General features: G+C 42.7%; 1 protein-coding gene across 1 annotated transcript in view; it reads right to left on the bottom strand.

Moving 5' to 3' along the window:
* relt (RELT TNF receptor) overlaps positions 1 to 14021 on the bottom strand; it is a 76520-nt gene that overhangs the window by 17944 nt on the left and 44555 nt on the right. Inside the window, exon 8 of the mRNA XM_067985862.1 lies at positions 636 to 722. Coding sequence (XP_067841963.1) covers positions 636 to 722 — 87 coding nt within the window. The remainder of the gene's footprint in view (positions 1 to 635; positions 723 to 14021) is intronic.

Here is a 14021-nt window from a genome sequence, read left to right on the forward strand (position 1 = left end):
CTAAACCCCATCTACACCCAATACTATTGGGAGTTAAATTTAATAATTAAGAGGGATTTTCCTCTGGTTGGTATTTGTAGCAACATCATAAAATGTATCTGTGAAAATTTCCTCTTCTGTATTTCTAAAAATGTTCTTTTAGGTATGACTTATGATTTTGCTGGTGATACTGAACAAGCGTAATCTTCACAAACACATTAATGATGTTACTACACATAGCAACCAGAGAAATTCTTCCCCAAAAGGTTGCACATCTTTATTTGCTGGATAAGCAGGCAAAGGTTTCATCTTTTCTCTTCCATGTCCCTTTCCCCGTATTTAAGAAAATCAACACACTGGTGGCGGTCAGATTCAACGAACCTGAGCATTCAGCCACAATGCCTCAAGTAAGCATCCGGACAGTGAGCAGTTGGCTTGTGGCGCTTATAAGTTATTAGAGAAAAGCAACATTTATTCTGTTTTCCTGAGCGCCAGACAAACACAGGGCAAGAAAAAGGCAATGTGATATTATTACATCCCTCCCAAACCTTTTACTTTGAAACACACTGGTGCCAGCTGATACTAATGTTTAGAGACTATCCTGTGCCTTGCATGGTGGCATCCAATTGATAAGAACGAAATAAACGTTTACCAACCTTTCTTCTCTGTGATCAGCCGCACCAGGACACTGATCGTGTCTTCATTGGTTTCATCTGATCTGAAGGGAAGTCCATTAATAGCTGCTGTAAAAGACAAAAAGAAAATGAAGCCAGTCCTTGCAGAATTGAACTGCTTTAGCAGCATCTAACCTGTTCACCGTAGGGTCTTTCCTACTGTCTGACTTTATTGGGGTGATTCTCTGATCTGCCCTCCCAGCATTCACAGGGAGCACAGTTTGGGAAATTGTGTCTGCATGGCCGTGATTTCCCAATCTCCAGGTGTGGCTGTCTGCTAGGAGCACATGATCGTAGAACTACCACTCGTTACTTTTCATCCCCTCCCCAATCCTGGATAAATGCTCCCACACATCCTCCTGCAGCTGGGAAGAGCAGTGACACTCATAATAGAGCCTAGGGGCCATTTACAGCAAGCCTTCACTTCTGGCCCTCAACAGAATCGTCGTTCCTTATGCCTCTGAGCCTGTGTTCACAATGTGACAACAGTAACTACACTTCAAAAAAAGTACTTCATTGGCTTGGGGACACAGAGGTCATGAACGGTGCTATATAAATGAAAGTATTTATTTTCTTGAATGGCTATGGAATGATGAACTAGGTAGGGTTCAGTGCTACTTTCTCAATTTCCTTGCGCACCAATGACAGAAGTCAAAGAAATGCTATTAAGAAGCAGCGGTGTCTCAGCTTCCATACAGCTAGTGAAAGATTCCTATGAAATTAAAACAATTGGTCCTGTAGTCCTGGCCTCCTCCTTCCAGCTGCCCACAATGCTATGGTTGAAATCAGGAGCTTGCTGGGTGAATTAATTCACATATCATCAGGTTGCAGATATTTTTGATGGTGTATAGGTCGTAGAACCTCCTCCAACTCTAAATTGTGCTTTGCCAGGACCTCAAAACAGCTTATTTTCCTCAGTCTGGCCTTCCTCTTTCAATCTACAGGCTTTACAAACAGAAGCCTGATGTCACCTAATCACAACTTCTTGATTTAGCTCATCTGTTCTATATTTTTTCAACCTTGATGGTTACCTACACTTCAGGCCTTAGCCCTTCATTTAGGTTTATTCAGAACAGACTGATTTGTTTGAAGGCCATCAGTTGATAAAATAATTTAAGTTACCTGATCTTATGTGTGGGGTGTGGGGAGGGGAAGATATTTCCTGTGATCATTGAAAGTAGAGAGTTTGTCCACTTGTGGTCAATAGCAATCCATTGTCAAAATGGTGGATGCAAGCAATCCACACATAGGGAATTCATTCCTATGTATTGTAGGAAGCTAAAAATTAGCAAACAAATGCAATAATGAACATTTCACACTGCTTAAATATCTAAACAGCTCAATGAAGTGATTAGAAGATGAGAAGTTAGTTAACGCAGATGTGCAGTGCCCAAATCAGCAATATTGTGCCTTCATATCGAAATCGCAAGGCCCGTTTCACCCTTGGGGCCTTGGTGGATAGTGCTGTGGCCAGATGTGATTCTTTGTTTGGAGTTTTCACCATGAAGGTGAGGAGGCAGACAGCATGGCAACAGGCACCTGGCAACTCAACATCATGTCCACAACTCATAGGTCCTGGAAAGAGGTATGCCAGAAAGATGGTATAGAAATAAATATGACCATTGTACCAACATGTTAAATAAGACTTGCTAGACAGGATCGTGGGTAGGAGATAGGCCTAGAATACTACAGGCCCTATTCTGGAACTGGTGCTTTTGTTTTGCAAAATGACCCCTTTAAAAGGATGTTTCATAGAACACTTCTGTTAATGGTGGCAGTGTTCTATGGAAAATACTTCTAAGGGGTAATTTTGCAATTCCTTTCTGTTCATGGTGGCTAGGAACAATGTGGAGGTTTGCTTTTACAACAGCGCAATGATCAGTAATTTCACCACAAAACATATGGTTACTAATGAGTACCCTTGATTGCCCAGTAGATATAACCACTGACCAGTGGAGAAATAAAGCCACAGAGATCAGAAGGTCCCATGTTCGATTCCCGGTTGGTGCTGATTTGACTGTTCTTAACCAGGATAGCTCTTGGGTTGCTAAAATTGAGCTTAGTTCTCTAGGGCTACAGAGGAAAAAAAGAAATCTACCAGGATTCCTGCCCCAATCACCACCCAGTGAATCCTGCTGGAAAGTATAGTGTGAACAACAGATGAGAACAGAATCTGGCTTGGTAGTGACATTCTCCAGAGTCAAATAACTTACCAATATTTACTGTCAATGCACACATTTGAAAAATGGTCATTATGGCAAGGTGGGTTACTAGTAAGAGTCAGTATCTTCAGGCAAGGATAGAAGAGAAGGCATCAGTACTATTGTAATCAGATATATGGGAACTAAATAGATCACATTCAGGGACACGGCTGAGAATTAAGTAATCACTTCTGTGATCAGTACCTTGGTAGAATTGAGACTACATTAAATGCTGTTTCTCTATGGTCAGCCACTGAGAAGTGTAGGACAATAGCTTAGTGTGACTAATCCTTGGCTTCCATTTTTTATTTGTTCTTGGGATTTGGGCAAAACTGACAAGTCAGTATTATTGCCCATCCCTAGTTGTCCCAAGCGTACTGAGTCAACCATGTAGTGTGGGACTGGAGACACATGTAGGCCAGAACAGGGTGGTAGGTCCTGAAGGACATTAGTGAGACAGTTGGGTTTTTACAGCAACCCAGCAGCTTTCATGGTCATTTTCCTGATGCCAGATCATAATTTACCAAATTTATTGAATTCAGTTTCACAACTTATCCTGGTGGGATTTAAACATAAAACCTCTGGGTTGCTAGTCCAGTAGCATAACCACTAGGCTATCATATCCATTGGGAACCTTCTGAGGACACAGCACCTGAGATCAGCAACTCACCATGTGGAAAATATGCATCATACCATGGCATGGTGCCTTGGATCTCCAAGATGCATTGTCATCTTGCCATTCTGAACCGAGAATAGCTTTGAAATACACCAAAACCCGAGTCAAACCTAAAATAAGATGTTTCCCAATTGTTTCAGAAAAGGGGGAAAGGAATCTTTCATACAAATCTTTAGAATGTTGGTAAATCCATATTCTTTGTTGACCATGTTTCTATATTGCAGTCCTACACTACTTTTATACTCAGGTGACCTTAGGTCAACATATTTGGCAAGGGACAGCACACTGCAGCTAGTTTCCCATTACACAGAGACAGCAATGCCACAATACCCTAGAGACTAGCTAAGCACTGACTATTCTATTTGCTCTGTTGTGACCCTGTACAAGACTAAGTAATTATCCCCCACTAGATTTTCCATTACCTAAGAATCTCTTAAGTTTATGTAAATACTGGATGGGAATTTGACAGAATTAATACTGGGTTTCACTTTTCCCAATCACATTGCAAAATGTTGTTCAACTACATGTCCATGTTACATCACAGATAGATGAGGCAATTGTAATATTTGTATCAAAGATCATTTTCCCCCTAATTCTTTCACCTCCTCTCGAAGATAGCGACCCCCTGGTAGAGTACAATTCAATGGCAATCAGCAGCCCAAGTGACCATGATTCAGGTGTGAACCTGGACAGCAAGCTATTTTAACATGGGAGAGGGTATTACAACAAAACCCGATTTAGTCCTCACTCAAGATCCACTTATACATACACTCGTGCAGAGGTCATCAGATAACGATCCAGGAGGGGAAATCATGGTTGATTTTTTTATCCCCTCTTCCTAACCCAGGACTGCTGAGTCGACCTGCATCATCCTCACTGCCACGTCAGCCAATATTAATTTGATCTTCATGGTTTGTATGACTCAGTATCATACCATGCAGTGCATTTACCCACTGAACTTCTGGCAATTATCCATTATTTTGCTGAGTTGCAGAAGAATAGCCTGGGGCTACACTCAAACCTTCTTTTATGGTATGTGGTAAACACACATGCTTTCTATTACTTGCTGAACCAAAATGAATCAGATTAGAAGCCTTTGGATCTAGTCTGAGTAGTTGTAAAACAAAAGAGCCGGATTTTTTAAAAATGAAGTTATAACTGCAAGTCAATTTAAAACACAGATTTAGTTTGTAGCAATTTGTCCGTCTCCCCCTTTCCCTTACCACTTTTCTCATCCTTCCTCCCATGAAGGTGGTGATTCATTCCAGGGTACACTTCCACCATTGTCCACAGCCCTAACTAGGCCAAAGTGGTCATTCTTCACGCGTGAGCCTAAACAGTGAGTAACTGCGTCACCAGGAGCACAATTTCTGATCAGCCTGAGTCAGTCTTCACTTGACATTCATACATTCACACTATTCAGCAGCAATCAGAAATTGCCTAATCTTTCCCTTCCATATGCCAGAGACACTGTGGCTAATTTCACTGCTCCTGTCACCATCCTGATCGAGATCAGAACAGACCAGGGATTGAATCAGGGTTCCATTCTTATCTATCCAGTCGTAGCCAGAGAATCACCTGCAATGGCGTCTCTTCCCGCTCCTGCGCAGTTATCTCTGGCATCCCCCAAGGATCTACCCTTGGTTCCCTCCTATTTCTCATCTGCATGCTGACCCTCGGCGACATCATCCGAAAACACGTCAGATTCCACATATGCGCTGACGACACATAGCTCTACCTCACCATCACCTCTCTCGAACCCTCCACTGTCTCTCATTTGTCACACTGCTTGTACAACATCCAGTACTGGATGAGCAAAAATTTCCTCCAACTAAATATTGGGAAGACCCAAGCCATTGTCTTTGGTCCCCTTCGCAAACTCCGTTCCCTATCCACCAACTCCATCCCTCTCCCTGGCCACTGTCTAAGGCTGAACCAGACCGTTCGCAAACTTGGCGTCCTATATGACCCAGAGATGAGCTTCCAACCACATATCCGCTGTATCACCAAGATCGGCTACTTTCACCTCCATAACTTTGCCCGTCTCCGCCCCTGCCTCAGCTCATCTGCTGCTGAAACCCTCATCCATGCCTTTGTTACCTCTATACTTGACTATTCCAATGCTCTCCTGGCTGGCCTCCCATCTTCCAGCCTCCATAAACTTGAGCTCATCCAAAACTCTGTTGTCCGTAACCTAACTCACACCAAGTCCCATTCACCCATCACCCCTTGTGCTCGCTGACCTACATTGGCTCCCGGTCCAGGAACACCTTGATTTTAAAATTCTGATCATTGTTTTCAAATCCCTCCATGGCCTCGCCCCTCCCTATCTCTGTAACCTCCTCCAGCCCTACAACCCTCCAAGATCTCTGTGCTCCTCCAATTCTTGCCTCTTGCGCATCCCTGATTTTAATCACTCCACCACTGGAGTCTGTGCCTTCAGCTGCCCAGGCCCTAAGCTCTGGAATTCTCTCCCTAAACCTCTTTCTCCTCCATTAAGACACTCCTTAAAACCTACCTCTTTGACCAAGCTTTTGTTCACCTGTCCTAATATCTCACGTGGCTCGGTATCAAATTTTGTTTGAAAATTGCTCCTGTGAAGCACCTTGGGACGTTTTGCTACATTAAAGGTGCTAATAAATGCAAGTTGTTGTTGTTGTTGGACAGGACACTGCTGTGATAAGTAGATTCTTCAAGGCCAACAGATCCTGCGCCACCTCAAACGGACACTTTCAGACTGACAAAACTCTATCCAGCACTCACTCATCACCCTGTCCTTGCTGAGCTACATTGGCTCCCAGTCCCTCAACGCCTCAAAATAAAACTCTCATCCTTGTGTTTAAGTACCTCCATGGCCTCATCTCCCTACCTCTATCACCGCCTCCAGCTGTACAGCTGCCCAAAATCTCCATTCCATAACTTTGGTCCCTTGTGCATCCCCTTCTGCTTTTGCCCCACCATTGGCAACTGTGCCTTCAGCTTCCAAGGTCCCATGCTCTGAAATTCCCTCCCTAACACACCTCTCATCTTAAGACTCTCCTTAAAACACATCTCATTAACCAAGCATTTGGTCACTCCTCGTGATATCTCCTCCTTTGGCTCAGTGTTCGTTTGTCCCTTGCACCTGTCTGAAGTGCCTTGGGACGTTACATAAATACAAGCTGTTCTTGTCGATGGTGCTAGTGGTTCCTGGGATCCAGCATTACTATGGCATTGGGGCAGGGGAGAGAATTCAATTTTTTTTAAATTCAGAAAGCCTGTGCAATCAAATTTAAAGCATTTCTACCATTTTTAAACTTTAATTTCATAAAATCTAATGGCAAATAAGGGATTAGGAATCCATGGACACACAGCAGAGTTTGCCCTGTTGGGATTTTTAAACTTAAAATAATCTTTCTTGCATTTTCACTACAGAGGGAAAAAAATTTAAAAATTTAATGGCAGGGGAAAAAATTTGAAATTAGGCCCTCTGTATGGCCCTATTTCACTTTTTTTAAATGAATAAAATTAAGTGCTGCTGACTAGTTTTTCCAATTTCTTCCTCAGTAATAACTGTATGCACAAATGTGGACATCATAGTCATAGTGGGTACAGCACAGGAGGCGGCCATTTGGCCCATCGTGCCTGTGCCGGCTCTTTGAAAGAGCTATCCAATTAGTCCCATTCCCCTGCTCTTTCTCCATAGCCCTGTAATTTTTTCCCCTTCAAGTATTTATCCAATCCCCTTTTGAAAGTTACTATTGAATCTGCTTCCACCACCCTTTCAGGCAGTGCATTCCAGATCATAACAACTCGCTGCGTAAAAAAATGTTTCCTCATGTCGCCTCTGGCTCTTTTGCCGATCACTTAAATTTATGTCCTCTGGTTACCGACCCTTCTGCCACTGGAAACAGTTTTTCCTTATTTACTCTATCAAAACCGTTCATGATTTTGAACACCTCTATCAAATCTCCCCTTAATCATCTCTGTTCTAAGGAGAACAACTCCAGCTTCTACACATAACTGAAGTCCCTCATCCCCAGCACCATTCTAGTAAATCTCTTCTGCACCCTCTAAGGCCTTGACATCCTTCCTAAGGCGTGGTGCCCAGAATTTACCACAACACTCCAGCTGAGGCCTAACCAGTGTTTTATAAAAGTTTGGCATAACTTCCTTGCTTTTGTACTCTATGCCTCTATTAATAAAGCAGAGGATCCCATATGCTTTTTAAAAAAAAAGCCTTTTCAACTTGTCCTGCCACCTTCAAAGATTTGTGTACGTACATCCTCAGGTCTCTTTGTTCCTGCGCTCCCTTTAAAATTGTACCAATTAGCTTACATTGCCTCTCCTCATTCTTCCTACTAAAATGTGTCACTTCACACTTCTCTGTGTTAAATTTTATCTGTCATGTGTCTGCCCATTTCATCATTCTGTATGTCCTCCTGATTTCTGTTACTATCCTCCACATTGTTTACAACATTTCTGAGTTTCATGTCATCTGCAAACCTTGAAATTATACCCATGTCCAGGTCATTAATATATATCAAAAAGAGCAGTGGTCCTAATACTGACCCCTGGGGAACGCCACTGTATACTTCCCTCCAGTCTGAAAAACAACCGTTCACCACTACTCTCTGCTTTCTGTCCCTTAGCCAACTTTGTATCCATGCTGCCACTGTTCCTTTAATCCTTTAGTTTTGTTAACAAGTCTATGTGGTACTTTATCAAATGCCTTTTGAAAGTTCAGATACATATCAGTACCCTCATCAACCCTCTGTTACTTCATCAAAGAACTCAATCAAGTTAATCAAACACGATTTTCCTTTAACAAATTTGTGCTGACTTTCAGTGAGGGCACAATCCGTCTTGGCTGTGATATTCCCCTGTGGTTGAATAGCTTTCTTCTGCTCACTATTTATGCTTGCACTTAAAGAGGAGCCATTTTGGGAAGGTACTGGAGGTGACCAATGCACATGGAAGCACACCCTAGCAAGAGTCAACAACCTTAGGGGAGAGGAGAAGGAAAATAGACCAATTCAGCAGTGCTGGAGTTTTCTGTTAAATGACACAAGGTGAGAAGTGTAGTTTTCATTCAATTTACACAACAAACATGAACTACTTGATATCACACCTTCAGTCATGGAGCGGCTAAATTACATCAAGTGGTACCCGATTATGGTGTTTTCAATCCAAACAGGAAGTGAAAGCCAAGCAGCAGCACCTCTACCTGAGTCAAGGAAAAGCTCCAAGAGTCTCTGCACCCAGGCTGTAAAACTGAGGAAGTACTGGTCTCACCACTTCACAGATAAACACTTCAGGCACCAGTACATGAGATACTTCGGGGCAATCATTCTTCAACTGCATCCTGGCATTTAATTAATTATTGATGATTACATTTTGTTGCCTCAGCTCTTAAATTCCTGGAATGTTTACAATAAAAACAACTCACACCTACTGGACAACTCAAAAATTAACTAATTAGATGTGGCTTCATTTCCATATTGCACATAATGTGGTGACTGAACTTACCCATTCTGTGGTTAATGGGAATGCCATCTTGAGAATTGACTTATCCCCACATTAATACAAGGAGACTACAATCAAATACCCTATTACTTACTGTCTACAAGAATGTAATTTAGTTTAATGCACTTAAGGGGAAGCCAGATAAGCACATGAGGGAGAAAGGAATAGAAGGATATGCTGGGTGTTGGTGGAGAACAGCGTGGTCTCTGGCAACCACATCTGCAGTAAGTGACTACAGCTCAAGGAACTTCAGCTCAGAGTTGTTGAGCTGAAGTCCGAGCTGCAGACATTGCGATGCATCTGGGAGTGGGGGTGGAAAAAGAGTTACCTGGACACCTCGATCCAGGAGGCAGTCACATGCCTTAGATTAGGTAGTAGTTTAAGATTTGTTCAGTGTTCAGGGAGAGGAGGGTGTGACTGCGAGTCAGGCAGGTATGAGGACCCAGGATCTAGTGATGGAGAAGCCTCAGCTCTTGACCTTGTCTCTAACAGGTACGAGATGCTTGCTACCAGTATGGATGAGAGCAAAAACCGCAGGGAGGATGGGCAAACTGACCACAGCACTGTGGTACAACGGGCCATTCAAGTGGGGGGGCTGGGGGGGGGGGGGGAGTAAAAAGGAATGTATTAGTGGTAGGGGATAGTATAGTCAGAGGGATAGACATTGTTCTCTGCAGCCGCAACAGAGAGTCCTGAAGGCTGTGTTGCCTGCCCGGTGCCAAGGTTAAGGACATCTCCTCACGACTGGAAAAGAACTTGGAGCATGAGTAAACAGTTTTCATGAGTAAACATGTTCCCACAAAGAAAAACAGTGGGACTGCCAAATCTAGAGCCCCGTGGATGACAAGGAGCATACAGGGTAAGATAAGGCAAAAAAGGGAAGCTTATGTCAGACACCAAGAGCTCAATACTACAGAAAGCCTAGAGGAGTATAGAAAGTGCAGGGGTGAAATTAAAAAAGAAATTAGGAATGCAAAGAGAGGGCATGAAAAAATACTGGCAAGTAAAATTAAGGAAAACCCAAAAATGTTTTACAAATACATAGAGCAAGAGGATAACTAAGGAAAGAGTAGGGCCTATTAGAGACCAAAAAGGTAACCTATGTGTGGAAGCGGAAGATGTAGGTATGGTTCTTAATGAATACTTTGCATCTGTCTTCACAAAAGAGGGGGACGTTGCAGAGTTTGTAGTTAAGGAGGAGGAGTGTGAAATATTGGATGGGATAAACATAGTGAGAGAGGGAGTATTAAGCAAATTAGTATCTTTGAAAGTAGATAAATCACAAGGGCTGGATGAAATGTATCCCAGGCAGTTAAGAGAAGGGAGGAAATAGCAGAGGCTCTAACCATCATTTTCCAATCCTCCCTGGCCACAGGCGTGGTGCCAGAGGATTGGTGGACTGCTAACGTTGTACCGTTGTTTAAAAAGGGAGAAAGAGATAGACCAAGTAATTATGGGCCAGTCAGTCTAATCTCGGTGGTGGGCAAATTATTGGAATTGATTCTGAGGGACAGCATAAATCGTCATTTAGAAAGGCACGGGTTAATCAAGGACAGTCAGCATGGATTTGTTAAGGGAAGGTCGTATCTGACTAACTTGATTGAATTTTTTGAGGCGGTAACAAGGAGAGTCGATGGGGGTAGCGTGTTTGATGTAGTCTACATGGATTTTAGCAAGGCTTTTGACAAGGTCCCACATGGCATACTGGTCAAAAAAGTAAAAGCGCATGGAATCCAAAGGAAAGTGGCTAGTTGGATCCAAAATTGGCTCAGTGGCAGGAAGCAAAGGGTAATGGTTGACGGGTGTTTTTGCGACTGGAAGGCTGTTGCCAGTGGGGTTCCGCAAAGCTCAGAACTAGGTCCCTTGCTTTTTGTGGTATACATTAATGATCTGGACTTGAATGTGGGGGGCTTGATCAATAAGTTTGCAGATGATACAAAAAGTGGCCATGTGGTTGATAGTGAAGAGAAAAGCTGTAGACTGCAGGAAGATATCAATGGACTGGTCAGGTGGGCAGAAAAGTGGCAAATGGAATTCAATCCAGAGAAGTATGTGGTAATGCATTTGGGGAGGGCAAACAAGGCAAGGGAGTACACAATAAATGGGAGGATACTAAGAGTTATAGAGGAACAAAGGGACCTCGGAGTGCATGTCCAGAGATTCCTGAAGGTAGCAGGACAGGTAGATAAGGTGGTTAAAAAGGTATACGGGATACTTTCCTTTATTAGCCAAGGCACAGAATACAAGAACAGGGAGATTATGCTGGAACTGTATAAAACATTGGTTAGGCCACAACTTGAGTACTGTGTACAGTTCTGGTCACCACATTACAGGAAAGATGTGATTGCACTAGAGAGGGTATAGAGGTGATTTACGAGGATGTTGCCAGGACTGGAGAATTTTAGCTATGAGAAAAGATTAGATAGGCTGGGGTTGTTTTTTTATTGAACAAAAGAGGCTGAGGGGAGATTTAATTGAGGTATATAAAATTATGACAGGACTAGATAGAGGACCTATTTTCCTTAGCAGAGAGGTCAGTGATCAGGGGGCATAGATTTAATGTAATTGGTAGAAGGATTAGAGGAGAGCAGAGGAGAAATTTTTTCAGCCAGAGCGTAGTGGGGGTCTGGAACTCACTGCCTGAAAGAGTGTTAGAGGCAGAAATCCTCAACTCACTTAAAAAGTACTTGGATGTGCACTTGAAGTGCTGTAACCTACAGGGCTACGGACTAAGTGCTGGAAAGTGGGATTAAACTGGATAGCTCTTTTTCGGCCGGCATGAACACAATGGGCCGATTGGCCTCCTTCTGTGCCGTAACTTTCTATGATTCTACGAGTGGGAGGATCCAGCTGTTGTGACCCACGTAAGTTCTACCAATGTCGTTGGTTCCAAGAATGGGGTTCTGCTGAGACAGTTTGAGGAGCTAGGGTCGAAATTAATAAGCAGAACCTCTAAGGTAATAATCTCCGGATTACTACCTGAGCTGCATGCAAATTTGCATAGGGACGAACAGATCAGAGAGTTAAATGCGTGGCTGAACGAGTGGTGTGGGAGACAGGGGTCTCGATTCATGGGGCATTGGCACCTGTACTGGGGAAAGGGGGGGCTGTTCCATTGGGACGGGCTCCACTTAAGCCGGGCTGGGACCAGCGTCCTGACAAATCGAATAACTGGGGCTGTAGATAGGGCTTTAAACTAAAAAGGCGGTGTGGGGGGGGGGGGGGGGTGACGGGGAGAAGAGGGGTCAGGTGAGGGGAAATTTAGAAATCTAATGAGAAAAGTCAAGGCAACAGGGCAGTGTAGTGATTTGGGTAAAAATAAGCAGAGTGTGGCAGGCAGGGACAGAGAGTTTACCAATAATACAGTATCAACAAGGAAGGTCAAAACAGGAAAAAATGGTAGAAAGTCAAAATTAAAGGCTCTTTATCTGAATGCACGGGGCATTCGTAACAAGATGGATGAATTAGTTGCACAAATAGAGATAAATGGGTTTGATCTAATAGCCATTACAGAGACATGGTTGCAAAGTGACCAAGATTGGGAACTAAATATTCCAGGGTACATGATGTTTAGAAAAGACAGCCTGAATGGAAAAGGAGGGGGTGTTGCCTTAATAATAAAGGATGACATAAGGACAGTGGTGAGAAAGGATCTTAGCTCGGAAGATCAGGAAGTAGAATCAGTATGGGTGGAAATAAGAAATAACAAGGGGCAGAAAACACTGGTGGGAGTAGTTTATAGGCCTCTTAAGAGTAGTTATAACATTGGACAGAGTATTAATCATGAAATAATAGGAGCTTGTAACAAAGGTAATGCAGTAATCATGGGGGATTTTAATCTGCACATAGACTGGGCAAATCAAATTGGTAAAGGTAGTCTGGAGGACGAGTTCATGGAATGCATTTGAGACGGTTTCCTGGAGCAATGCGTCATGGAACCAACCAGGGAACAGGCTATCTTAGATCATGTATTGTGTAATGAGACAGGGTTAATTAGTAATCTCACAGTAAAGGATCCTCTGGGGAAGAGTGATCATATGATAGCATTACACATTGAGTTTGAGAGTGCCGTACTTAAGTCCGAAACTAGAGTCTTAAACTTAAATAAAGCCAATTATATAGGTATGAGGGGCGAGTTAGCTAAGATAGATTGGGAAATTAAATTAAAGGGTATGACGGTTGAAAAGCAATGGGAAACATTTAAAGAAATATTTCAATATTCTCAACAAATATACATTCTATTGAGAAATAAAAACTCCACGGGAAAAGTGATCCACCCGTGGCTAACTAAAGAAGTTAAGGATAGTGTTAGGTTAAAAGAAGAGGCCTATAATGTTGCCAAGAAGAGTAGTAAGCCTGAGAATTGGGAGAGTTTGAGACCAGCAAAGGACGACCAAAAAAATTAAAAGGGAGAAAATAGAATATGAAAGTAAACTAGCAAGAAATATAAAAATGGATTGTAAGATCTTCTACAAGTATGAAAAAGGGAGAGTAACAAAAGTAAACGTTGGTCCCTTAGAGGCTGAGACAGGAGAAATTATAATGGGGAAACCAGGAAATGGCAGATGTGTTAAACAATTATTTTGTATCTGTCTTCACAGTAGAAAACACAAAAAGCATACCAGAAATAGTGGGGAACCAAGGGGCTAATGAGAGTGAGGAACTTCAAGTAATTAATATCAGTAGAGAAAAAGTACTTGAGAAACTAATGGAACTAAAAGCCGATAAATTTCCTGGACCTGATGGCCTACATCTGAGGGTTGCAGAGGTAGTGGATGCATTGGTTATTACCTTCCAAAATTCCCTAGATTGTAGAACAGTCCCAGGCAGATTGGAAGGTAGAAAATATAACCCTGACATTCAAGAAGGGAGGGAGAGAGAAAACAGGGAACTACAGGCCAGTTAGCCTGACATCAGCCTGACAAAATGCTGGAATCCATTATTAAGGAAATGGTAACAGCACACTTAGAACATCGTAATATGATT

Source organism: Heptranchias perlo, chromosome 6, assembly GCF_035084215.1.
Source record: "Heptranchias perlo isolate sHepPer1 chromosome 6, sHepPer1.hap1, whole genome shotgun sequence".
NCBI classification, from domain to species: Eukaryota; Metazoa; Chordata; class Chondrichthyes; order Hexanchiformes; family Hexanchidae; genus Heptranchias; species Heptranchias perlo.